The sequence below is a fragment of the Eschrichtius robustus genome, chromosome 15, assembly GCF_028021215.1.
Source record: "Eschrichtius robustus isolate mEscRob2 chromosome 15, mEscRob2.pri, whole genome shotgun sequence".
Lineage (NCBI taxonomy): Eukaryota > Metazoa > Chordata > Mammalia > Artiodactyla > Eschrichtiidae > Eschrichtius > Eschrichtius robustus.
In genome coordinates this window covers 9,275,735-9,303,451 of record NC_090838.1, presented here as the reverse complement: position 1 = coordinate 9,303,451, position 27,717 = coordinate 9,275,735, and the positions used below count along the sequence as shown (strand labels likewise).

The 27,717-nt window shown below is 49.5% G+C and overlaps 1 protein-coding gene across 3 annotated transcripts; it reads right to left on the bottom strand.

The window, feature by feature from the left end:
• Positions 1–1,607: 1,607 nt before the first annotated feature.
• Positions 1,608–27,703, bottom strand: TRIB2 (tribbles pseudokinase 2). Of its 3 annotated transcripts, none has more exons than XM_068564779.1 (4): positions 26,991–27,703; positions 26,101–26,836; positions 20,925–21,217; positions 1,608–4,027 (listed from the first exon to the last, which is right to left on the bottom strand). In XM_068564779.1, exons 2-4 carry the CDS (start codon positions 26,368–26,370, stop codon positions 3,559–3,561), a joined length of 1,032 nt encoding a protein of 343 aa, XP_068420880.1. In that variant the 5' UTR covers positions 26,371–26,836; positions 26,991–27,703; the 3' UTR covers positions 1,608–3,558. The 3 variants fall into 3 exon arrangements, with proteins under 3 accessions (XP_068420880.1, XP_068420881.1, XP_068420879.1); XM_068564780.1 differs by having other exon boundaries at positions 26,101–26,827; XM_068564778.1 differs by having other exon boundaries at positions 26,101–27,703.
• Positions 27,704–27,717: the final 14 nt, after the last annotated feature.

Here is a 27,717-nt window from a genome sequence, read left to right as displayed (position 1 = left end):
CAGGGGCCCAGACCCCTGGCCCTGCCCCAGGACTGGATTAAGTAGCAACGGGGTGAAGTACCTATCCCCAAAGGCATGATCGAATCAAAGATTTCTGCTGGCTAAGCCTTGAGACATTAAGAAAAAGGGAGCTTGCTGATTCTGGGTCCCCACCAAGGTGCAAGCTTTCATATAGAAGCTGGAAGTGTGTGTGCCAGCAACTCCCTCCCCGCAGTAACCACACATGGGAAGGTTTGACAGAACACAATTCAAACAGGCACTCATTAGGCAGCAGGCCCACTTCTGCTTAATCACAGGCAGTGAAAGAGCAAAGAAATTGGATCAGCCTATCTGTGCCCTAGCAAAAGCCACTACTGGCGGGCTTCCGTCCTTGCAAAGGATGTTTTCTAATGATGCACCCCTTAGAAGGGTTGGAAGGAAATTTAGCAGTATATAGAGCCCCCAGCACAAATTAAACATCAATGAACAGTTGTTTACTGAACGCCCCCCATGAGCCAGGCATGGGGTCAGGTGCTGCTGGGGATATAGAGGTGATGTCACTGGATGATAAGCATTCTGTGAATTTAGAAGATGGGTGCAGTTGATTAGAAATCCTCCGCTTCAGCCATGTCCGCCCAGATGCCACAAACCCACTTCTTTGCAAGGACTTTGATGAGTACCATCCACAGCTTGGCACCGAGGGACGTTCACTTGGGCAAATCTTAGATTCTTTGCTCTCACAGTTCCCTCAGCTTAGAGGACTGCTGTTTCTCTTCCTTCATTACCCAAAGCCATTTCTTTCCGGACTGATTCAGCGGCCACCCCTTCCAGGATACCACCTGACGGATTTAGACAGGTGGGGCACTCATCTATGGGCTGCCATGAACCTGTGTTTAACCCACCACTGTCTTTGTCTGTTTCCATGTCTGTTTTCCCAACCTGCATTGAAATGACAGAGGAGGCACGTACTGAACGTTTCAGGATTGAATTGACCCTCTCTGGGCTGGAGGTACGTCTCTTAAATGAGGTGTACGGTAGATGGGATTGCTGACAGAGCCCACCTAGCTCTGATACTCCCTGGATCTCTGACTGAGAGAAGGGATGCTGGGTGGACATTTGTTTCTGGGAGCTGGGTGGGCTCCACCTTGGAGATTTCCAATCAGGTTTGCAGCAGATGCTTTCTCTGGGGAATCATGTGGACTCCTGCATTGTGTCCCAGGTAAGCCTTGCTACTGCAGAGCTATTATTACACTCGCCCTGAGAAACTCTGGGCTTTAAAATCTTAGAAAGAGTAACCGGCTTGGGATTCAATGGACCTGGGGTTCATTCTTCACTCACCTAAAGGTGGTTTCACATCGGGCAAGTTATACAACTTTCTGGGCTGATTTCCTAATCTGTAATAGGAACATAATTCACACCTCTGAAAGTGTGAATTCAGTGAGATATTACATCTAATTTGGCCAGCATATGCCCAAACATGACAGAAGGTAGTTTTGCTTTGTATAAATAGTAATAGTGGTTCCCTCGTAAAAGAGCGGCGACCTAAGAGAACGGATGAGTTCCTGGCTGGTGTGAGGTGGCCTCAGACCCCAAGTAGCAGAAAATCATCATTTGCCAGACCCCAGGAGTTTAGTTAAATACGCACAATTTTATTGATTGAAGAGATTAGGACAAAAACATGAAACCAAATACAGGACAAAGCACCAGAGGCCATAGATTCCCACCATGCATGTCACCAATCTTTCCTCCTACAGGGGACTTAAAAAATAAGGGAGAGGGAAGAAAAATAGGTCCTTCTTGACTCAGCCCCATCTTCAGAATGTAAAAAACCCTCTCTCCTTTTTATCTTCCATTACCAAAATAGAATCAAGAGCAAATCCATGGCCTCCTTGTCTCCCAACAATGAACGGATAAGCCGCCCTCCTGGGAACGTGAGGCTGGGATCCTGCTAAGTAGGAATAAAGCATCCAAGGTCTGAACATACATGCCACATACTATAATGAAGCACAGATTCAAGTAACATTTACATACTAGAGTCCACGTGTCACCTACCCAAAAACATGACCATTTCACAAAACGTATACAGGCAGTAAAATCCAAACAACTGAGGTACTGGAAACACAAATATTGATGCCAAAAGAGTTCTGTATCATACAGCAATAGAAAAGCCATAAAAAAAAATTTTTTTTGCCACTCGAAATCAAATAAAGCTATCTAGAAAAGCCAAATAAAAGGTTATTTCAGGGACAGAAATACTCAGAGAAAAAAATATATATAAATGTTAACTACAGCATGTAACATGTTACCCAAGTTAACCCGTAATTGAAGTACTGGCTTAATACATCACAATGTGACATTTTCCTTAATAAATAGAAGAGTTCTTGAAAATACAAAGGTGCGTATGGGGATAGAGAGCTTGTTTTATTTATATCATCCTAGCTTTCAGCTTATTTTCCTTCCCGCTTGTCTCGACTGAGGTTTTTTGTCCTAACCAGAGGGCCTTCCAAGCCAAAAATCATACTCCGTAAAGAAAACTCAATAGCTGCCCTGTATTTTATACGTGTGGGACAACCTGCTTCATTTCACTAGTTGCCGATAAAACAAAGACAAAATGTTGAGTTGAGATCAGAGTGTTACAAAAGCTTCAGACTCCGAGAGCATCCAGGATGTCACACTAACGCTATCAATCATCTCAGCAAAGAGGCATGCCTGTAACGCAGCCCTCGTCATTCACCAAAAAAAAAAAAAGGAGTTGAATTTCTCTTTTCCTTTCGTCTTCCTTTCTTTTAAACTATGATAGCCGTAAGGCATCTGGAAGTTTGACTTCTAATAGCTTCCTGCCATAAACCAATTGACACAAAACAGAATAGTGGGTTAAAGGAGAGATTTTTTTTTTTTCCCCCTTCAGGGAGCAAAGTATTAACATGTCATTTCCTGATCAGGATGTTCAATAGTTTATTTAGAAGAAATGAGTTGAAGAACGCAATTAAGAGACACAAAATGGATTTTTATTTTCTTTTAGTTTTAGCACCCAGGTTTCATGTCAGTCTGTGTGCACCGAATTTTTTTTAAATGAACCCCGTGAATTATCAGATAGGTGGTTGGCTTGTTTAAAAAGGAAAAGAAAAAACAAAAAACAACCCTTGGCCAATGGTACCTTCCCTGAATCATGACAAGAAGTTAAATGCTAACAGTGCGATGCCAAGATGTATGTTTGAGGCAGAGAGTTTTGATTCTATCAGGATCTGCAACTATTTTGGAACAAAATGGAAAGTGGGGTAGGCGGAAGCAGCCTAACTGACAGGGGTAGTCTCCGGGGGGCTCCGTTAGGCAAGAGAAGCTCCAGGGGGCTCCCGCCCATCCGACAGGGCCCCGGAGCCCGCCCCCATCCCGCATCTCTGGTCCCCATGCTACATGTTCAGTCAGCTCCTTGACGGTTTTCCTTCTTTGAACCAAGAAGCCTGTGAGTGTCAGTGTCTTTCTTGCTACCAAACCAGGCGATACGTGTTCCCTGGAAGAAGTCCTCTCCACTGCCCTCTCTTGCTCCTGGTACCTGCTAAGTCACTGTGGGGCGTGAGCTCAGTTAAAGAAAGGGTCCAAGTTCTCTTCCATGTTGACATCCGGCACCAGCTGATCAGACACTTCCTTAGCACCATATCCTGAATTCGAGACGCTAAAATCTGTAGAAAACCAAGGATGGTCCAGAATTTCCTGCGAGGTCAGCCGCTCTGAGGGCTCCCGCCGCAGGATGCTTCGGATGAGGCACTTGGCCTTGGGCGACAGAGTCTCTGGAATGTTGAACTGGCCACGCCGGATCTTGCTGAAGAGGGAACTGGGCTCAATGTCATGGAAAGGGTACCGCCCGACCAACATGGTGTACAGCATCACTCCCAGGCTCCACACATCAGCTGCTTTGCCCGAGTAGCTGCCACTGGTGTTCAAGATCTCTGGGCTGACGTACGCCGGGCAGCCGTGCTTGTCGGAGAGGGAGTCATCATCTCCCCGCAGAATGTAGGCATCTTCCAGGCTTTCCAGCTTGACCCGAGTCCTGCAAGAAAGGAAGGAAAACATGAGCTCATAAGGGTGCTCTGAGACCCACGGATCCCATCATTACACCTAATGTTTCCCATGACTCTTCATTCATTCATTGGCCCGGCCAAACATTACCTACTGAGCACCTTCTAGGTGCCAGACCCTATTCCGGGGCTGGGGACCCAGGAGGCAAAGACTTTGCATGAAACTTATGATCTACTGGGGGAGTGTAACCTTCAGCAAGTAAGCAAGCCACAAACAGCACTATTATCACCCCATCTCAGTGACGAGGAAGCAAAAGATTAAGTCATCCTCTCAAAGTCACACCTGGGTCCTGATGGGGAGACACCAGATTTGAACTCAGATCCAGCCAGCTGGGAAGCTCACAGAAGCTCTGTCCACAACTTCTGGCAAACTTGTGGCGAACACGATACAACACAGGAGCAGGACTTTTCACTCAACGGCATTTTGGCTTCGCAACAGCCCTTTACTTAGACGTAAAGGATTTTATTACCCCATTTTACAGAAAAGAACATGGAAGCTCAGAGAGTGTGAGTAACTTGCCCAGAGCCTTCTAGTTGGGAAATAGAGAAAACTTGACCTCACATATTCCTAAGTCAACCTTGACGCTCCTTGCACTATACCAAGCTGCCTCTCTTAGGACACAGGCAGAGCCAGGGAACATTCAATCACGAGTGCATCCCATTACCTAGTCCTTCCAAAGCCAACATCCTCATCTTCTTTCCAAGATTTCCTGCTGAAGTTGCCTCCTGTCCTGCCCATCACACTCCTAGGGTCTGGTCCTTGACCTGGTACATATGTGACTCAGGTTACCTAGATAGTCCACTTGCGCCAGCACATATGTGAGTCTGTCTCTCATGGGTACATGGGTGTGTGTGTGAATCTTTCCCCCACCAGTTAAGGACCACTGAGCTCGCTGATGGATGCAGGACTCTCCTGGGTACGATGGGGAAGAACAGAGGTGGAGAAATCCTGCATTAAACTCTGAGTCCCTGGAACCTACCACTCACCTTTATGCAGAAGGGCTTGATATCATCACCAAGTACAAAATAAGTATGTGTTTAGTGCCCCCAAGCACCTAGCCTCGCATCCCTTCCTTAGCCCAGGGGCCTCCCAAGAATCCCTGTGTCCCTGCCCTGCTGTTCTCTGAGTGGAAAGTTAGGCATTATTAACTTTTCAGGGCTTAAAACTGACACCCTCCTCTCACTCTCCTGGCCAGAGCACCTCCACTGCCAAGTCCCCATAGTTCTCAGGCCCTGTAAACTCAGTTAATCCCATTCCATCACACTGATGATGGCCTGCCACGAAGGGGACATGGGACGGGGAAGAGGGGCTAGAGTTAGGGGTTGGGACCCCATGGATAGTGCCAACGAGGTCCTACAAGGTCAGTATCATTCCTATCAGTTGGTTCCTTCATCTCAAAAGGGCCCATCAAAGCATCTACCCTGCTGCCCTGAGGAGTCAGGAGGCTCAAATGAGCAGAGAATAGGAAACTGCTTGGAGAAACCACAATAAGGCTTTATTCCTAAATCAGAGCCCGAGACTCAGGTCCATCCACTGCTACTTCTCTTTCTTTCTCCAACTGCAGGTCTTAGCCTTTCCAGGCAGTCACCACAGCTCCCCTAAGAGCCACTGAAGGGAGGCGAGGCTCAAGTTATTCCAAGGAGAACTGCTGGGCGCTCTCTAGAGCAAAAGGTCTGATGAAACCCTGGGCTGATTCTAAGATCCTATATTTGGATTACAGGAGCTTCCAAGACCAAAGGGTGACTACTTCCTCGTCCTAATTTCCATCAGTGAGCAAGAAATAGTTGTGGTCACTGGAAAAGGTGCTGGGCTAGGAGGTAGGAGAGCAGATTCCAGGCCAGACCACATCTCTTATCTGCTGTGTGGCTGTGGGTGAGTCACTAAACCTCTCTGTTCTCAGCCTTAAAGCAGAGTACTGAACAAGGCAGTTTTATTTTTTTAATTTTTTTTTATTGTGGTACAACATACATAAGATACAATTTACCATTTTAACCATTTTTAAGTGTACAGTTCAGTAGCATTAAGTACATGCACACAGTTGTGCATCCATCTGGACAAGACAGTCTTAAAGTCTCTGCCAGTTTTAACATTCTGGGCTTCTGTCATATATAGCAACACATCTTCTTTATATGCTCACCCATATTCTATTATAATCTGTAGTGCACATGCTCTTCTCCTCCCCCTTTAGTAATGATCTGTAAAAATAGGAAGGGCCTAGATGTGCTAATCTGGAATTGAGCGGATTAAAAACAAATCTCTTCTTCCTTTTCCTTTTTCTAATCTAAGGTGGCAGGTGGGGCTGACTCACACCAGCCTCACCAGATGTTCAGAAATTGGAGGTGAGTCGGTGAAACCCACGGGGCAGAGGGGAAGGGCCGCAAACCACAGGCCCCAGTGGGTTCTCTCCACAGCTTCCCCCGCCCCCCCTCACCAGCAGCAGCTCCTGCCCAGCTTCGGGACCGGCCAGGCTCCTCACCTCCAGGTTCACCGTGTTGGCAGCAGAGCAGCTATGGGAAGAATGACTGCAGTGCAAATAACAATAATAAGCCCTCGCATCTGTGTGACGAGGGGCTATCGCCCGGTGGAATGAGACTTGGAACCAGGGGATTCGGTTTGGAGCCGGGTGTCTCTGCCGAAACCCTCCGCCGCTGTCTCGTCTCAGCTCGTCCAAGCGGGGGCGACCATCTTCACCCACACGGCCCCCTCCCTTGCAGACCCTGCCCCGGTCCTCACACACGCCGGTCCTCACACACGCCGACCAAGCCCAGTCCTCCCTGGCGCCTCTGCACACGATGCTCCCCTCCCCACCCCACCCAGGCCCCTGCCCGGAATGTTCTTCTTCCAGATACATGCACCGCTCAGCGTTTTCAGGTCTCTGGTCAAATAAATGCACTTGATTGAAGAGACCTTGCCTGACCCTTCTGTACGAAGTAGCGTCCCATCCCAGAATCCCGCATCCGCCTCATCACCGCCGGGAATACTACGCATTTACACGTCCACGGTTCTGCACTGATACTCTGTATTACGACGCCAGTGGTCGCTTCAGGGTCATCACCTCATTCCCCACCTCCAGGGGCTCCTGGGCAGGTGGCTAAGGTCACCTTGAACGTGGAGAAAACCACCTGTGTTCCCTGCGGTATCTCCAGCCCCTAGACTAGTAACCGGCACACAGTAGACACTCAATCCCTCGATCCAAGAGTAAAAGGGACAGTCACGCTGCTGACCCCCGGGAGCGTCCGGGAGCTCACCTTGAAAGGAACAACGGCCCCTGCTCTGGGTAAAGGAGTTACACCTTCCCAGGACTAAGTGGAGGCCAGGTGAAGGCTCTAGGGGCGGGCTTTGTAAATTACAGCGCCTCAGGTGCGTGTCAGGGTGAGGGCAGGAGGGAGGTGTGGCGTCCAGGACCTTTCGGGGGACGGGCTTCCCCACCTCAAGCTCTTCGTGCTAAGCCAATTCTAAAGCCCTTTTTTCATTCTTATCTCCTTCTGGGTCACAGCCCTAGATTCCGACTTTCTCCTTCACCCCGTTAACCCCGCCCCCTCCCTCCCGTGGGGACCCCACTTTCATCCTCACCGCTCTTCCGGAACCCTCCTCCAGATCATGGACAAGGGCCTTCGAAAGCGGTTAAGGTCTCCCTCTTGTCAATTAACCCCCTGCCCGGAGTTCACCTCTCTCCTCCCCCGACTCAACACGAGGACTCAGGAGCTATGCAAATACCTAAGGAATCTGAGGGCAGTAAAAAAATAAATTAATCAAAAAGCACTCCATGCGCCGCTGACTTCCGCTGCCCCTAAGCTGGTCCGGCGGCCGCTGCCTCCTCCTCCCTCCAGAGGCCGAGCCTCCGGCGGGAGCATCCGGATCTGTGGTCACACGGCGTTCGGTGCGGCCGGTAGCGACACCGCCACGCAGAAGCCGGGCCAGTTCCGAGTCTTGAGGTCAGAGGCCCGGGTTCAAATTCTGCCTCTGACAATTAGTAAGTGCCAAATATCAAACACCGTCTCTGCATTTAAGCATGAGTGGGTATCTACATATATTTTCTTTTTAAGATGTATAAAATCAACTTCCAAGGCAAGAATTATTATTCCTTTACGGGGGCACCGAGTCTAATACTCAGAGAGGATAGGTCAGCTCATCTGTGGGGAAGACTAGTTAGCGGCTGAGCGCTCGCCTTTCTCCGGGCGGGGAAATGAGGCCAGACCCGCGCCACCGCAGCTCCTGGCGGAGGAACGCAACCCGGGCTGGCCGGGCCGCGAAGCCGCCCCATCACGAGGCGCAGCACGCATGCGCCCCAGGGTCGGGGAGCCGGCTTCTTCTGCGCAGGCGTGCAGGCATCCCCCGGGGGTGGGCTGAGAGAAGCCTAGAAGAGGACGGGGAGGAAATGCGGCGCTCCAGGCATTCTTCTGACCTTGCCTCTCTGGGAACATCCTGAACTTGTTTACATCACTCCCAGGCAAGGGTCGAGGCAAGGAGTCTGGATTACGTCTTTAAACAAGGACCTTCCGGGGTGCCCATAGGTCGCGGGCCCGAGCCGGGCTGGAGTTCCAGCTCCGGTCCCCACGGACGTGCCACACAACTGCAGGGCCCTTCAGAAGGTCTCTGGGGCTCAGCTTACCCCCGGGGATGGGGGGGCATCGTCCTCTCCTCTCAGGAGTGTTGCAGGGAGTGCCCGGCGGAGCGCCTGCACCCGCCAGAGTGGGAGGAAATGAATGCAGTCTTCCAGCTTCTGAGGGCTCCTGATGAGTCTGGGGATTAGGAATTTCCAGGCAGAGAAATCGATTTTCATAAAAATCAACGGGAGCATCGGATGGCCCTAGTCATTCAAATAAACTACTCACGGGAGACACAGACAGGACAAGTCACACCCATCGCCTCGGTTTTCGTGAAGATTAAATGAAACAATGCAAGTACAGCATCTATCAAGGAGCGTAGCATAGTAAATCGGCAAAAAGAGGTGGAAACTCTAACTAACCTTCTTATTACGATAAGGAACCCACCTTCAGCCCCAAAGCCTAGAGGGGAAGACAGATGAACAATCCTCAGGCAGATTGAAATGGATGTGAATTCTGTGCCCCGGTACCTTCCTGGGCCCTTTGCACTTGTTTTGTTTTGTTTTTTGTTTTTTCCCTTGCCTAGAATGTTCTTCCCCCAAATATGTGCCCAGCTCACTCCTGCTCACATTATTCAGTACTGACTAAGGTAATCAGGATGGGCTTCATGGAGGTGGTGAGACCAGAGACGGTACATGATGAATAGAGACTCCTGAAAGTGACAAGGGAGGATGGTGGAGATTTGTGTGGCCAAAGAGCTGTAAATGACAGTGGTTATCTCCTGCCGCTTCTTGGAGGAGAGAGCCCTGAGCCCTGAGCCCCAGGCAGTGTTGATTTGGCCTGCAAGCTGCATCCCTGTGTGCATTCCACAACCTGTCCCTGGCACAGGCGGGGAACAGCCTGCTTTGCTTTCAACCTCTGAATGAACAAGGCTTACACGGGGGCAGCCTGTGTCCCAGGTGCAGGCCCAGCCCGGTGCCAGGCCTCCTGTCCTCGGATCCTGAGCCAGGTGAGGAAGCCAGAACCAGCAGGATACAGGTCCACTCCCCACCCGCACAGAGCATCCGCACCCGCCTTGAAAGCCCCGACCTGATGTCCTACCCACTCTCAGCAGAGGCTTGAGCGGCTCCCTGTGGGTCACGAAATCGACCTCAGCCTCAGTTTCCCTTCTGTAAAATGAGAACCAATGGTACATGGCCTGAAAAGAGCTCTTCTAGCTTCAGATTTCCCGATTTTACCTTTCCTTTAACTCTTAATCTATAGGAACTGCAACCCTTCCTATATAACATCCTGATATTGATATAATAATTGCAGTAACAACAACAGGAAACCGCGAATTAAACATCTATAAAATGCTGGGATTTTTTTCAGTCTACGTATCTTACTTCTTATAACAAAACTGAAAGGCAAATATTGTATGTGCCACTTTCTAAAAAATAAGGAAACTGAGGCACAGAGAATGAAACGTTTTAGGCCATACATAGAGTAACTGAAAAAACTGAGGTCTAATCCACGTCAGGAGGATTCTAATGCCAGTGTCCTCTCCAAAAGACATGCTGGCACCAACATCACAGATTTACTTGGTGTCCAAGACAGAGAAACTTCTTAAGGGAGACCCTGGGTTTATGGAGACAAATATGGCCCCGGGTTTGTTCAGCACCAGAGCACCCACAAAACCATCACATACATGATCTAAGTGCTATAGTTTATGAGGTGGATGGTGGTAGCTGGACCTGCCCGTTTACTAGATGAAGAAACTGAGGTACAGAAAGCCGATGTGGCTTGTCCAAGGCCACCTGGAAAGTGAGTGACAGAACCTGGATTTCCATGTTCAATGCTCCATCCAAAATAGAAAAAAGGTATACACAAGCAAATCATCCTTTGCTTTTAAACCTCAAACCCCACCCAGGGCTCTCAGCAGGAAGAGATCAGGACGGGGTGGGCCAGGGCGGGGCCAGGCTGGGAGTTCAGCCAGACCAAGTGGGCTTGGCCTGGGCAGGAAGTCCGGAAGTCACTGAAGGCCGTTGCGTGGGGTGGGTCCAAGCAGGCAAAGGGTCGAGGGAGAAAGGTCAGCCGCAGTCAGCCACAGCCGCGACTGCAAAGCCACCCTTGGCTGCCGGTCCAGTTGTCAAGCAAGCGTCCCAGCTGGGGCTACTGCTGGGGGGCTCAAGGAAGACCTCTGAGCACCATGGGCTGCATTATGCTAGCCTGGCAGCCATCACTGGGACTCCCCAGGTCGCTAGACTGCCCAATAAATCATTACTCCTTTGAGCCTCTGTGCCTTGTGTGTATAGATTTTTCCAGCAGTCACCTCTGAGAGCCACCGATGCGCCAGCTCCCGTAGATTCAGTGAACAGACCTAGCACTTAGATCAAGCTGCTCACAAATTAGCAGGCGAGCAGCAGGTAAGCCAGTAAGGGAAGCACTCGGGGGTGGGGGGGGGGAGGGAGAAGTCTAAGGGGAGGGGGACCTAGGGAGGGCTGGTAAGTTCTAGAAGGCAGTATATCCTCTGACTGCCCTACAACACCACCCCACAATCTGGGACGTGGTGGTTCCTGCACCGCTTTGATTCAGAGAAATCTGCAGCTTGGAAAGATGAAGTCAGTTGCTGGGAAACAGCACAGTGGGGAGGAGAAACCCAAGCGGACTCAAGCACCCAGGTGTTTCCACGGCACCGGCTGCCCAGCCAGGACGTAAAAGCCTGTGTAGCTGGCGTGCAGACGCACGTTCGTGTCTAACTCATGAGGGCCATGGTGGGATTGGGGAAGCCATACCCCGCCCCCCCCCTCCCCATGCAGCCTGCCTGCCGTCGTCATAGGAACAGACAGGAAATCCAAGGGAGGCGACGCAGCTCGGACTCCTCGGACGCCTCATCGATACTCCATCCACCTCTCGCTCCCCTGCATTGAGACCTGGGTCCCCGAGGGTCCCCCGGTCCCAGATCAGTCGATTCAGCCTCTCAGGAAAGCTTCCCAGGCAATCATCCCTGCTCCATGCTGGACAGCGCTGCCCCAAGGGGCCACCAGCCCAGATTCTTCCAGGAAGAGGCAGGCACATCCTGAGGTGCTGTTTCGCTTGATGTGGGACCCAGAACATTCCTATCCATGCCCCACTGGTGGGGTGAGGGCAGGGCTCAGGCCAGTGCCTCCAAGCCCGCCACCCCCAGCGGCGCTGTCAGCAGCTGGTCCACACACTGGGCCGGACGGGGACGCTTCCCTTGGCAGCGTCCTAAACTGGGGCTTCCCCAGGTGGCCTGAGCAGAGACGGAACAAGTTCAGGGAGTCAGAAAACCGGGTTCTGCTCTTGGTCGTGTCACTAACGCGTTATAGGACTTTGGGGAAGGACCTTCCCTTCCTGATTTCTTTATCTGCAAAGATAAAAGGGTTGGATTTAAATCCCCCTCCCCTCCCCTCCCCCCCATCCCACTGCCTGAGTCCTGGTTCAGCCTCAGCATCCTGAAGTGGATGTCCATCCACAGCCCATCCTTCACACACACTTCTGGAATCACAACGTGACCCCGTCCCAGCCCTGTCTAGAAAACAACTTCAATGGCTCCTCCTGAATTTCAGATCAAGTTCAAGGTCCCAGGCATGAAGCCAAGGCCCTAGACCTCTTCAGCCTCATCTCTACCCCCACCCCGCCCCAGAGTACCCTTCCCCAGCAGTCCCTCCCCACCTACTGCTGGCACTTTCGGGACCCCTCCCCTTCCCTCCTACATCACTCCGAACAACCCTGTGAAGGAGCCCATCTCCTCCCTGACGTAATCCTTCTCTACACCCCACTCCATTGTTGGAATATCCTCTTCCTGCTCCCAGATAGCTCTCTAACGCACACCCTTCCTCTCTAACATGGTGTTAAAAATAACCATTGCACTGTGTCTTCCATTAGGTGAGGATTCTGGTATTGAGTCTTGTATCCCCAATAGCTAGCACGGCAAGTAGTGCATAACAGGTGCTTAATAAACGTTTGCAAGATAGTGTGATTCTCGTGTCTGTGAGATGCCCCCAGCTCTCACCTGCTGTCTAGAGCTCAGGGCATCTTGGCGTGACTGCTTAAGAACTGCGATGTCTAGAGTCCAAAGAAATTTCAAATAGACTGGATTCTGTCCATGGTTTAGAGAAATTCCCAAGAGGGCTGGATAAAGGACGTTTAAAATTTGTTTCCATCCACTGTCTTCTTCCATCAGTATATTTAGGGGATTTTTCTCATCATATTTATGCCTCCAGGGTATATGGGGCTATTCATACCCCCATTGAGTCAAATGTCATACATTCACTCAGCACTTATAATGCTAGGTCCTGTGCTCGGCATGAGGGCCCAAATGATAAATGGACCCCAGCTTATAGTTCTGCAGAGGAAACCAAACCCACTCCGTAAAGTGGAACAACAGGACATATTAGGACTGCCCGTGGGGTTAGTTAACTGGTGGCCGAGTCTATGTCTGCCAGGACTGCTCAGAGAAAACCGAGTCCTGAGCTTCACTTAGACACCCGCCGGCCAGGTCCTCGTGTTGTTCACTTGTTGCCTAATTGCATACGAAAATTCCTTCTACAAGTTGAGCACAAGGGTAGTATTTTACGTGGCATCTATTTCTGCAGCTAACGTGGCATTTGAGGACCTAACCTTGGGAGCCAGGTCTCCTGGGTACAACCCCCAGGTCTGTGCTGACTGGCTGTACGACCCTGAGCCTCAATTTCCTCATCTGTAAAATGGTGATAACCATAGCAGGAACTCACTTATTGGGTTTGAATGGCTTGACTTAAATATAGTAATTAATTCAGATGAAATTCATTTAAGTGTTGTAGCTAGAACCGGGCCTGGTACATGGTGGACCCTAGATATTATTTCACTAAAATGTAAGCCCTGTGAGAGCGGGGCTTCTGTCTCATTCGGCATTGCAGTATCTCCAGCACCTAGAATAGTGCCAGGTACATACCACGTGCTCCATAAATATCTGTTGAACAGATAAATGAATCTCTAGGTTGCTGGGGTATGAGGGTCACAGCCATAGAGGATGACGGACAGCAGTCACGACAGGTATCTTTTTAAGTCCCTGCAGTGTACCAGGCTCTGTGCTGGATACTCTTAAGTTTATTATCTCCAACCCATGTCAGAGAAGGCAGGCCAAGGTCAAACGGTCAAGTGGAGGAATCAAAAATCTCACTGCTGTGCCCTCTGCTGCATTTGCCTGAGGGGTCCCAGTCGAGCCCATGAGCTAAGTTATTAAGCCCCAATAGTAAAGAGCCCAGCCAGAAATCCTGCTGGGATTTCCTACTCTTTAGTCTATTTCTAAGCACAGAAACTTGAGGAAGCCCTCCCCTCTAATTGTGACCTGAAGCCCTTCATAAATAAAATGACACCCACCACAGACATGGATAACGGTATCTTAGATAAATGTCACTTTTGCATAAATCACTAAATCAAAACAGGAATGATTTGTTACTTGATGTGGAACCCTGTAAATTGTTCTCTTGAAAAAAGGTGTCTGCGTGGGAGATTCCTAAGTTTTAGTCATTCTGGGCTCCCATCTGGGCAATGACCGACATGACCATCAGATCAATACATTCCCTGCCCCTCTCACTCTGTCATTAGAATCCCATCTGAGCCGCTCCTACTCAGTAAAAGGCATTTTCATTCATTCAGTGCCCACCATGTTCCGGAACAGTGCTCACGAGACAGCCTCTGACCCCAAGGAGCTCCCAGGCCAGCAGGAGATGAGGACAGTCTGGAGATGCACACAGACAATAACAACAGAGCGGGAGACACGCTATGACAGAGGTAAGTGTGGGCGCTACCGGAGGGTGTCACTGACACATCCTGAGAAAAAGGATCTGGGGAGAGGAGCTTTCCCTAAGGATGGGCCTGATGCACATCAAAGTGGTCAACATGAAGAAGAGAATTCCAGGAGCTCGGTCTCCTTCAAAGCAAAAAGGCAAGGTGTTTCCCTAAAATCCAGTGAGCCTACAACTTAACATAAATCACTATTAATGAAAGAAAGCAGAGTCTGGTCTCCAGGGCTCCAATGCCTGCCCTCTGTACTTTGTTAGATTCTGAGCCCCAAGAGAGGTGAGAAGAACCTGAAAGATCTAAAGGGAGGACCAATATAGATACTAACACCTGGGAAAGAGAGCACTGACCTCGGCTGGTGTGGGAGGGAAGAGGCCTTCACCCCACAGGGAGGTGCAGGTCCTCTGGTGCCTGGGCAGAGAGGGCTTTTGTTCTACCGAAAACCCCAGGCTGCTGGGTTCCTACAAAGAGTCCCCTCTGGCAGAAGCAGGCACTGATCGGCTCCCACAAAGCAGAGGAAATGAGACCCGTGACGCCAAGAGATAACGATCTTCAAACCAAAGAAGAAACATGTACAGAAGCCGTCTTCTCCTTCACGTGGGGTATTTCTGGGCAAAGAAACGTCAACACTGAACTGTGGCTGGGGGCAGGGAGCTGGGGTGAGGGGTGGCAAGGGGGAGGAGAAATCCAGCTGGCAAACGGGGATTGCTGTAGGCACAATCCCTGCCCCTGCCACTTTCCTCAGGTGGCCCCGCTGCAGCCCCAGGAGGCACCAGCTTAAAGGGCTCTTTACGTCCTGAGTCAGCAGACTGGCCCCGTGTCACCCAGAGGGCCCGACACCAAGTGCAGAAGAGGCTAAGGACCGCAGCGGGATCTTGTGCTTATGGCCAAGCATCAGGTTCACTGCCGTTAATTCACGTAATTTCAGGAGCAAAGTCCTCTCGTTATGATGAGGCAACGGGGCAGAAGAGGTTAAGTAACTTGTCAAAGTTAAGGTTATGAATAAGTGCAAGAGGAGAGATTGGAATCCAGACAGCAACTCACTTTGCACGGGCATAACTGGCCTTGTCCCTTAGAGGCTGGGATTTGAACCATGGGGCCTCAGGAAGCAGGCTGACCAAGCAGACCCCATCTAATCCCGGAGCAGGGCGAGAGGGGCTGGAGGACCCAGGCACACCCTCTGGGAATCTGAGCACAGCTCTTTCTCAGGTTCAGGGCCCCAACCAACAGGGGGCCCCTCCTACTCACACAGACCATCTCGGATTTTACGACAGGAACTGGGGATGCAAAGGGTGTGTCCAGGGCGAGTTCAATCAGGATAGGGGTTTAACTTCCTCAAAACACAAACAAAATGACTGAGGCTCTGCCCTGCAGAAACAGCTCGGCATGGAGGAGAGGCAGCAGCGCAGGGGCAGAAGCACAGTGGCCAGTCCAGGCCTGTTGGGGCAGGATCCCTCCTTCCCTGCCTGTGCTTCTGTCCGCCTTGCCTTCGGTCCATCTCGTCAACCTTCTAGCCCTTCTGAGCATCCGGTTCCACACCACCTGTACCTGACCTGTCAGGCGCCCTCATAATACGGATCCAGTGATTATAGTTAAACAAAAGAAACAGGAGGATGTGGCTTCAATCTGAACCCTTCCATCACAAGGGCTCCCCCTTCACGGAAATGGTTACTGCGTGCTCCATTCTCTGGGAACCGCTCCCCCATAACGGTACCATTTTATCAATGACTCTAGGAGCAGCTGTTGATTAGTAAGTGCCTGCCCTGCCCTGTGAGTCACAGAATCATCTCATTGAACTCTCACAACCACCCTACAGAGATGCAATTATTATTTCTGCTTTGAGGAAAGAAAGTGCAGCTCAGAAGCATGAAATGACTTCATCAGGTAGCTAATAAGTGGTAGAGCCAGAATTTGAATCTAGCTCAAATAAAACAGAATAAATAAAATAAAAATAAACAAATAAAACAGGAGCAGAAGAATCTGAGGTGCTGCTGATTCAACACAGAGGCAGAAGGCACCCTAGCATCAGGGTTAATAGAACATTGGGTGTCATTTGTATGATGATGCCTGCAAAGCCACTTGTGAGAAACTGGACTTGCGGTGATGACAGTGCCATTAAGAATGTTCCCATGGATGGCCATGGACTCAAGAGTTACAGATGGTCCAGAATGGCAAATCTGTGCATAAGAAGTCAGCCCAGAGGCAGGTCTCTTTCTGAACCACATGGGGCACAGCCAATTTCACTATGTAACGCTTTCACCTTCTATCACTTTCAAGATCATCAAGGAACAAGAAGCACATCCTTGAGAGAGAGAAGACTGATGCAAAAGAGTGCAAAAATGGGCTTCCCTGGTGGCGCAGTGGTTAAGAATCCGCCTGCCAATGCAGGGGACATGGGTTCGCGCCCTGGTCCAGGAAGATCCCACATGCCGCGGAGCAACTAAGCCTGTGCGCCACAACTACTGAGCCTGAGCTCTAGAGCCCACGAGCTACAACTACTGAGCCCTCGAGCCACAACTACTGAGCCCTCAAGCCACACTACTGAGCCCGCGTGCCACACTACTGAAGCCTGTGCGCCTAGAGCCTGTGCTCTGCAACAAGAGAAGCTACCGCAATGAGAAGCCCGTGCACCGCAACCAAGAGTAGCCCCCGCTCGCCGCAACTAGAGAAAGCCCACACGCAGCAACGAAGACCCAACGCAGCCAAAAATAAATAAATAAATTAATTAATTAATTTTAAAAAAATAGAGTGCAAAAGAGGTGTCTGGTGATTTGAAGCTTAATAAAGCAGTGCTTCCTAAGGTCTCTTCTATGTCCCGCTCCCCCCATCATAGGACCAATGCGTTAAGGATCAGAAAACAGACACAGACGCCGTCGTCTAACTTTTCAAAAGTCTTTCAAATTCAACCCATTGTTTCTAACTCTTCGATGCTGTCAAGAGAGGAAGAAGCTTGAGTCCTATTGAAATACCTGTGGATTAGGTCCTATTGATTAGGACCAAAAGCGAAGGCTGCCAGCAGCATGGCCCCAAAGAGATCCCAGGGCCCCTGACTCCTGTTCTTCTCAGGAAATACAGGCGAGGTTGCCACACAGCCACCGTGCAGACCAACAAAGAGACTCTACCGTGAAACTCGGTGGCCCCTGGGAACTAGAATATGCTGAGTGACAAGACCCATCTCACAGTCCCAAGTCGAGAGGTTAAAAACCAAACAAGATGAACGAAGGCCACTAAGCATTATTCATCTTTTACAAAAAGTTGATGGTTGGGGGAAAATTAAAAAGGTCCTATCAGCTACTGATGAAAACGTTTAGAATGTCCTCGAAAAGGAAAGCAGCAACCTTCTCAGAGCTGCCCAGACAGAGATACACGTCGTGTTCGGCACAGCAAGTTCACTGGGACCTCAGCATGGTTCGGGGCAGAAAAAGAGCTCTGGAAGGAAATGATAGGATTTCTAGGCTAGCTCCATCATCGGACTGGTTGTGAGACCTTGAGCAAGGTCACCTAGCTCCTGTGCGGCCCGGTTGCCTCGCCCGTGGCATGGGGAGCTCTCCTTCCCCCCGATGGTCCTTCGGGAGGCTGGGCTGCTCGGGCTCAGGTGCTCAGACATGCTGGAAACAGATGAAGACCAGCTTCCTGCCTGTCCCTTAGGTTGTCTTTTTCAGAAGGAAAATGCTCTTTGGAGTTAAAAAGGATTGAGTTTTGACACGCCTGCTCCAGTGGTGTCCCGGTTTCACATTCACATGAGATGCCTCTTTCTAGTTCTTTCTAGAAAGGGTCTGCTCTTCTGCATAAGTCAAACATAACTCCAGACCAAGCATCAGAGCCCCACAGTTCTCGTGTTGGAAGCGTCTTACGCGTGGGTATTTCTTCCCCAGCCCCTGCGACATCAAAGACTCTGTCTTTGCCACAATGCACTGATCAGCAGTCTTACACATCTTCCCGCAAAGGACAAGCAGGCCTGGGGGAGAATCCCTGCACCAGCAAACGTTGAGGTCGGACTCAGCCCTTATCTGCTTCCAGACAGCTGTGGGCTCTGGGGTGAGCGCCCTCACCTCTGGGGCTCTGCTTCCTGGTGGCAAAACAAAAGGGCTGAAGCGTGGAACCTCTAGCATCTCCTTTTGCTCCCATATCCTGTGACCTGGGAACATCCAGCCTACTCTGACTCACTTCACAAATCTGTGTCTACCACGGCTGTGCTAAGCCTGGATGGGCCACCCACCTCCTGTCCTTGCTGATGCCTGAAATTCCTCTCTAAAGAGACAGAATCAAAGATGGATGTTTAAAAATGCAGATCCCCACGAGAGAGAGCATTGATTGTCCTGACTCCTGGTGGCGGCCAAATGAATTTCTTGAGAGCTGACTTAACAGAGATAATATGTCCTTATTTCTGCTCTTTCAGGTCGGTAACTTTGAGACTTCGCCATGCTACACTTCGGAGCCCTCATCTACCCAATGGACATGCTAATACTCACCTCTCCAATTTGCAGAGAGAATTAAGTGTGTTAAATGATAACCTTATGATGTGTATAAAATTGATGACTGATTTAAAAAAAAAAAAAAAAAAAGATAACGTTATGGTAGGAGCTTATAGAGGTCACCAAATATTAACTCTTATTTTTGTAGTTAGAGTTATTAGATCTTCAAGGATGGTGGAACACTGAAGGGCAAAGAGGATACCTCTCTGTCAGTATTCTGGGTCAGATGTATATTTATCTTTCCATATGAGAATATTCAAAGCAGCACATGCCTGAGTGTTGGAACTCGGGAAGACCTTAGAGCCAGTAGAACTGAGCCAGGACAATAAAAGGATGAGGAACTTGAGGCCAAGGGGAAGGGACCAATATAAGGTCACAGAGTGGAGTAAAGGCAAAAAAAAGGATAAGAACCTGGGTCTCCAGGCTCCAAGGGCAGACACACCTGAGCTGAAAGAAAAGTAACCATCACCCCACACTCTAGACCTTCCAGTAGCGCCCCCGGCCTTCTTTAGTTTGTTAATAAAGGTAAATGCCATCCGCTGTCAGAGACCAGGATATTGGCCACCACGGATTCCTATGATACTCCTTTATGGGTAAAAATATGGAACAATAATCAACTTCTGTGGGTCCAGGAAATCCAGGGGCCCTCTGCACTTTGTATACTCAGCTGGATTATAAAAGTTCATGAAATTATTCCATTTGGGTTAAGTAACCACAGGCCCTTTGACCTGTGCTAATCCCCAAATGCTTCCCAGACATTTACTGCCCGATTAGCTCAAACCATGAAGATGGAAAAACCAAAGCACACACCACGAGGTCTCTCTCATTTGGATGCCATGAGACTTCTATAAGCCATCGCCTAAATATACCACTGGCCACTGGGATCGATGGCCAACTAAATGGAAGATGGAAAGGTTTGATAGTAAATCTGTTCCAGACAGATAAAAGGTAGCCCCGAAATGTTCGCTGAGTGAATGAATGAATGATGTGCACTAGCCTTGTATTCAGATGGTCCTTAATAGCTTTGTGACAATGGAACCTTCACTTCACTAAACACTTTGCTAACGGGAGCTGAGGATGCCCAAGGCAGTCACGAGAATTCCATGACATCATGTATGCAGAGCCCCTGGAACAATCCTTGGAATAGTCAGCAACGGGCATAAATCAGCTGCTTCCACTCCTCTAAAAAAGCACATTATTAAAAAGAAAAAAAAAGTAACTTGAGAGAGTTTTTACAATCAAAGTCAGCTGGAGGAGAAAGCAGGGCCCCAGTGGGATCTGCTAAACAGAATGTAATGAGTTAATGGAAGAACCATGAATGAAGCCCAGATGCCTAGCATCCCGTCCGGCCGTCTCCTAAAATAACCGAGACCATCACATTGCCAGGCATGTGCACAGGCAGGTTCCTCACCTGGAACATTGGTCCTTCCCACATTGCCTACAACATATTCATCTTTCAAGTCTTGGCTCCAAAATCACCTCTCCTATGAAAACTTTCTTGACTCTCCAATTCCTAGTTAGAACTGACATCCCAGCCCCCAGTTCCCATCTGACCCAGTACATACGTGTATGTAGGGTCTGTAACGTTTCCTTTATAGGTCACTGACTAGCTAATGCAACTTGATAGTCACGGTACTGAGACTTGTAATTCATACTGAGGAACAGACTTAGGAAATATCTATTGAATGAGTGATGCATGAATGACAAACAACTGATGCCAGGCATGGAGCTTTCCGAAGGCAAGCTTTTCAAAATCTTGCCTTATTCACACTGAAAATGCCACATGGGCTGGCAGCCACCTTCAGAGTTCAAGACACCAAGACAAAAATAACTACTGGGTCACAGAATAATCTGGCACTTGTGAGCATTTGATAACATCTCTTAGAGGAGCGGCAATTTGCCTTCCAAGGGCACTTCAAACACTGCGGTATCCACCTCCCTTTGTCCTTCCACGCTCCCTCCTCCTCACCTGGACGTCAGGCAGCAAAAAACCATGTCCACTCCAACCTCTCTGAGCAGCCTGTTATAGTACACGGGCCTGGACAGGAACGAGACTCACCTTTCTTCGTCCTTAAAGATAAACTTCCGCAGCTTGAGGTCCCGCAGCACCAGCCCCCCGTCGTGGCAGTGGGCCACCGCTGAGGCGATCTGGTAGAAAAGCCTGGCCGCCTCCTCCTCCTTCAGCTTCTTGCAGGTGCGAACGAAGGAATGCATGTCCCCATAGCTGCGCTCAAAGAACACATAAGCTTTCGTCTCCCCCAGGATAATTTCGGTGATTTGGTTGATGTTGCTGTGGGCAGACAGGCAAAAGCAGGGGGCCAGGGACTCCTGGTAGCAGCTGATATCAAACACCTAGGGCAGGATGAACAACAAGACCAAGAGTCAGAGTACAACCAAATCCTGTACAACCGAGTCACAGAATGTGGCTGCCTCCCATAGACATGGGCCAAACTTGGACCCAGACCGCACTGGCCTTGCCTCCTACCAGCTGTGTGGCATTGAATAACTCGCTTGACCTCTCTGAGCCTCCGAGTCCTCATGCGCAAAAGGGCAAGTGATTGACTCACCGTGTCCGGGAGGATTATATGAGAAAACGAAGGTCAGAATGCTTAGCAAGATGTAATACAATACACAAATTGTGTATCACAATTTGTGTATTGTATTACACAAATTGTATACACAATTACACAAAACAAATCACAAATAAGTTTTATGATTTTTTTCTCTCTGTCCTAATCCCCTCTGTTTATAGAAAGATTAAGGCAAAATTTGAGAGAAAGTGACCCATCCCAAGCTGCACAGATAACACCTTATTTACCTTCAAAAAAAAAGTACACCAACACTACACAGCTACAGCAACTGTATACAACATATTCTGTGCTGCATAATTGGGTTGTATAGCAGTATACAACATAATAGCAATTAATAGATTAAATGCGTAGACTGAAGGTTACCTAATTCAATACCTTCATTTCACAGATGTGGAAATTGAGGCTCAGATAACAAGTCAAATCAAGCCCCCAGTGGCAGAGCTAGGAAAGGACACAGTCCTTCTTATTAAGAAAGCAGACACGCTCCTTTCTCTCTTCCCTCCACAGATATCCAGCTCAATGAATCAGTTATGCAATGATTTTCTATGAATCAGAATGAGCCTGTGAAATGCCACCTCATTGTGGGGTTATTTAGAAAGAAAATCCATCCCCAGTACCTTTTGGAGACAGATCTAAGAGGAATTAACACTACAGAGATTTTTCTGAGGTTACAAGAAAACGCCTTCATTCATTTCAAGAGCTCCACTAAATCAGGGATACAAATCTCTGGGTTTGGAATGTGGCTTTCCTACCCGCCTGGGAATGTAAGTATGATGAGTCTATCTGGCGCGGCAGAAGTGAGGGGCAGGCTCGCAGGTTCCTTGCTGGGAAGCCTGGGAGGCCAGGATTGCTCTAACAATACACTGAACGTTATCGGTTCACCATCACTTAGCTTCTTAAATTTCTTTTCCATTAGTTACAACATACTCTCCTTGATCATCATTTTGCAGTGTGTGTGGGAAACGCTGGCCTAGAAATCATCAAATTGGAGACTCTAATCCTGGCTTGGCCACCAATAACCTGCACGAGGTGGATAATGCACTCAGAACCACTGGGCCTCCCTCCTCTTCAGAAACCGAAGACATTGATTTAGAACATGGTTGACCTTTTTTGGGTCCAGATCCCACCTGAGAATCTGATAAAAGCTCTGTCCCCTCTTAGCTGACAATGACCACTCAAAAGCATGTACAATACTGGATTTGTCTTGAGGGGATTCACAGGCTTTCCAAAACCCAGCCAGGGACACAGGCTGCTACTTAAGAATCCATGAGTTAAGTCTCTCTTAGCTGCAAAAAACAAAACCCAAAAATCTGTGAGTCAAACCGGCCTCCTAAGAACCCCGGGAGGGCTGGTGCGAACCCCGGCGAGGAAGCAAAGTAACATTGTGAATGAACCATAATAAGGCATCTCAGGAAAGTGGCACAGCTGCTGCCACTATAACCTAGAATTTAAGAATGAATATTTCAGTGTCTCCAGAGACCACAAATCACACCCTGATACTGTCAAATGATGACCTGCGAGCGGTGACCTCAGAGGTCCGTTCAATTAGGAATCTGAAACGCTTAAGTCAACTTTAACACCAAGACTGCAGGCAGCAGAAACCCAGGAAAGCCTCAAAAATTTCCCAGAGAGTAATAAAGGTTTTGCAGTGGCTAATGTAAACACTGCGTTATATAAGGAGGATGCAGGGATCTGTAGCACCAGGCTATGTCGCCAGTACTCATGGAGTTATGATTATTTATAACATACTTCCTGCTTCGAGCTGCATTTTTAAAAAATAAAAGGTGATTTTTTTTTTTTTTTTTTTTGCTCAGTACCTTTAGTCTATGATCCTGTCCTGCTGCTGAAAAACTGGATGGACATTAAAATTAAAAAAAAAAAATCAAACAATTCATGGCAGCTTCAAAATGCAGCCATACCCTTTGTAGAACAGACTAAATTAAATTCCAAGATGGTGGACAGAGTATCAAAAGTAAAGCAAGTACTTATGTTTTCCCAAATGGGTAGGAACCAAACTTTTATTAGTAGCTATAACAGGCATTTATGGGCTTGGATTGGTATTTAAACCATCACCTTCAAGTGCAAAATCAAACCATAAGCCTGGCTGCCAGCTTCTTTTAAATGTTTAATTTGTAGCCTTAGTTATATAATGTGACAGTTCAGATAAGGCAGAGATTAGGCCATCATTCATAGCCTTTGCAAAAAAAAAAAAAAAAAGTGCCCATTTTGTCAAGATAGTAATTATGTCAATCTGCACGGTAGCTACAAGCATTTCCATGAAAACAGTAAGCTAAGAACCCCCTAAAGTCCCCTTCCTTCGTCTGCCTAGCTTAAAGTAGGCACAGGGAGACAATAAACAGGCATGATTATTTTGGTTAAATGACCCTCCAGTCTCTCTCTCCCAAATTACGTCCTACAGAATCCTATAGAGTTCTCTGTAAGTGGCATTTTACATTGGATCTGTTTTTGCAAAGACTTTTTTCTTGGGTCAACACAGAGCTAGGAGACACGAACTCTATATTCTAAGATGTCAAAAGGAACTGGAATTCAGCGTGTAGATTTCACTGAGCCTTGCAGTAAGCCAAGAGTCCACAGTGCATACGTGAGGGTAGTTCATAGAAGCAGCCTTATAAAACCACTTGGAGCTTCCCAGGATATATACAACTATGCTTGCATAAGAAGTCACCCACATCACCTCTGGTAAAAAGGCAGGCAAACAGAAGCTGCTGTGTCTTAAAGGGATGACCTCTGTCAAGCAGAACAATGATACTGCACTTAAATCCACTGGCAGCCGCACAGTAATTGGTGAGGGGCTGATTCAGTCTTTGCAAGAACTGAACCAGCCGATTAAGTACAGTTTCAGGCCAGAGAGCAAGTCTACGAATGACACTATAAGGTCAGCCCAAAGTGAAATATGTCTTGAAAAATCTGAAGGGAGAAAGAAACAGCAGGGGCCAGAGTCACCTCTGCCTTTAAACAAAGAAATAGCGGGCAAGATGCTTCTGCAGAATTTGGCGGCAGAGTCCCTTGACTTAAACGCGTCTCCAGCCTTTGAAAAATATTAAAATGCTCTACCGAAGTTTAGCAAAAGGAGTGAAAACACTCGCTGCTGGGTGATTGTGCATATTTCATATGAGAGTGGCAGCTCTGTGGATTTCATTCATTTCAAAGGATGACTACCCCATTGTACAACGTTGTAGGTCTTCTGAGAATTCAATCCAGCTCTGAATAGCCTACTGAATTTTGGTTAACTGGGAATAGCTGCACTGAGTCTCAATAGCTTGGAGAAGGTGCAAAATACCAAATGCTCAGTACAAGCAGAGAGCAATGTTTAAAGAGTCTCTGATTTTCCCCTGAGGTCTGAACTGAACAATTGCAAAACAGACTGGAGACCCTTCACAAAACCCATGTTTCACAATGAAATACTCCAGTCCCCTATGAAAGAAAGCAAGTTCGCAAAGCCTGTGGTTGATGGTAAAAGTGTGATGCATTATTTGTAGCACAGCTGTGCCGAGTGCCCATTTCAAAGACATCAGGGGTCCCCACTCCTTACCTCCCTCTCCCCAAAAAACAACAGTGAGCAAATCTAAAATTAAGCGACAGTGAATTCTTGATCTATGTCCAATTCCTGGGTAGCCTGCTCTACCATCTTCATTTTTTGTTTGTTTGTTTGTTTGCAACTAGTCTCCTGCTCGTCCCCTTGTCTGGAGCCCTGTGGGCGCACACAAAGACACACAGGCACACTCAACACAGACACCAACCAGTTCAGGGTCAAAGACGAAAAGGAAAGGAAAGTGCCCATCTCTGCATTAGCACTGTGAATCCCCGAGGCTCCAAATGCTGGCCTCTCAACCATACAGGCAACGGTGTGTGCTTGGGGGGGGGGGTGGAGTAGCGGGGTCGAGGGGGGCTCCGGCTCGGAGAGCTGGAGACGAGAAGGAACGGAGACAAGAGGAAAAGACCCAAAGGATTCACAATTTCCTGCACCCAAGGGTGCGCTGGCGGCTTTGATTTCCACCCCCAGCCCTCCTTTCAAGGCTCCTGGCAGAAGCAAGCTCTTTGTGAACTCCTTCCCCGCGCTGGGCCCCTGGGCTCAGCCAGAGGGGACACCTTTGTGTGTCTCTTTGAAGGGGCACCTACGGAACAAAGGTTCAACACCTGCACGCTGCTGAGAACAATGGCTGCGAAAGGAACCAAGTCATCAGCGCCTTAAAATTAGCGGGGGATTCCCTCCTCGGTGTTGGAAGGGGAGGGGGCTGGACCCAGGGAGCAATCCCCGGGCAGCGGGACCCGGCGTCGCGCGGAGGAGCTCCACGAGCCTTTGGGAGCACGCGTGGCCGTGGCCCCCGCGCAGTCCCGCCGCCCTCCCCGCCGCGGGCTCTCCCCAAAACGCCCCCGCCGCAGCCCGCCGCATTGCCCGCAACGCTCTAAAAACTTCGCAACTAGTCGAACAGGAACAAATAAATACATAACCCCATTTAACGAGACCACGGATAATTATCCCGCGAATCTCCCTCCCCCCACCCCGGACTGCAGGGCTCGGCAACCTTTCGCGCCCTCCGGCCCCCTCCAAAAGGCCGGGGGGATCTTTTTAAAAGACAAAAAAAAAAAAAAAAAAGCAAAAGCAAACCCCGGGCTCTTTACCTTGCACACCAGCTCCTCTCCACTGTGCAGATGCACGGCACGAAAAACGTGGTCTCCCTCCAGAGGTTCCAACAATAAGTATCTCCCGATGCAAGAAACGCAATGCGACAAGTTCGGAGTCTCAGGCGGGCTCGGGGAGCCGAGGTTCGGGCTGAAACTCTGGCTGGGTTCGGCGGACCTTATAGACGACAACTCTTCGAAATCCTGGGTTTTGTTCCGCGATCTCCCATATCTTGCTATTGTGATGGGGGTAGACCTGTGTATGTTCATGAGTGTGGGGATCGCACTCGACAAACAAAAAAACCCGCTGGAGAGACGAGTCGCTGGCGAGTGCGTCTGCAGGCGCCTCGGTGCCACGGATTTTAAAAGGGAACGAGAGGGGAGGGGACGGGAAGGGGGCTACGTGGAGAAAGAGTTAGAAGCCCCCAAATGGGCGCCGCCGGGCACCTTGTCTGCTCCGAGCCCGGCTCCCGGGGGTCCTCGGTCGGCAGCAACTCGGGTCCTTTTGTTACCCCAAAGCCGCCAGCGATTTGCAGAATCTTCGCACTTTTAGTTTCTCTCTCTCTTTCTCTTCTTCCAGCGTGGATCTAGACGAGTAACCAGATTGCTAAGGTGGGGAGCTGCAGCGCCGGGTCTCCCGAAGCGATCCCCACGCAGGCTTCCGAACCGCAGACGGGGCGGAGGAGCCCGGCTGTAGTTTGTGCAATCTTCGGGGAGCGCACGGCCGCTGCTTGGTCTCAGCGCGTTAGAAACCAAACAAAAAGAAAAAGGAAATAAGCACGGGTACCGGCTCGCGCCGCACCGCAGACAGAATCCGCGCTGCACCCCCTTTTTTGGTGGAAAGGGTGGGGGGCGTGGAAGGGGGGGTGCCGGAGAGGGTAGTTACCTACGTTTTAACTGTAGATGGCGTCTGAGGCTTTTCCAAGACCGCAAGAGCTCTCCAAAATTTAAACAAACAGACAAAAAAAATAGCAAGGGAGCATTTAACTTAGAGCGGTCAGCGCTGCCAACAAAAGATTGCAAAAGCTGGGCACAGAGTTGTGGTCCGGGCACAGGTACCGCGGCAAAGCCCAGGGCTTGGCCCGCCGGGCGGAGGTCAGCACCGGCTCATGCTGTCGCCGCTCCCTCGCGCTCCAGATCGTCCTCCGAATAAAGCGAGAAGTGCGGGCAGGGACAAGGGTAGATCAGTGGTCTCCGAGCACGAGCTTCCGGGGGTCCTCCTGGCCCTGGAAGGGGATGCACCCCGAGCCCAGTCAACCCGCGCTGTTCCTTTCTCGTTCGGTAACTGGATCTCGCCTTGGAATAATTTGCAACCACTCCGTCTCCCCCTACCCTCAACCCAAATTGCCTGGCGGGGTTTGTTTTGGAGAAAATTGACGGCTTTTCTTCTTCTTTTATTTTGTTCTTCCCCCAACCGGAGGTAAGAGGAATGTGTACTTAAAATTGAAGGGGACGGCCGACGGTGCCCGAGGCCAATCCCCGAGCTCAGCACGCCCGCATCTCTCGGCGAGGCGGTATTAATAGTTACTTACGTGGCCGGGGATCTCGGAGCGAGCGGGGCTGTGTGTGCGCGAGTGTGCGCGCGCGCGCCTCGCTCGCGCTCAGTCTCCCCATTCA

Coding starts and splice junctions, on each gene's coding strand:
- TRIB2 (XM_068564778.1), bottom strand. CDS start 26,370: ATGAACATACACAGGTCTACCCCCATCACAATAGCAAGATATGGGAGA. Junction 21,218..26,100: donor GAGAGGAGCTGGTGTGCAAG/GTAAAGAGCCCG, acceptor ATCCTGCCCTAG/GTGTTTGATATCAGCTGCTA. Junction 4,028..20,924: donor ATCTTTAAGGACGAAGAAAG/GTGAGTCTCGTT, acceptor CCTTTCTTGCAG/GACTCGGGTCAAGCTGGAAA.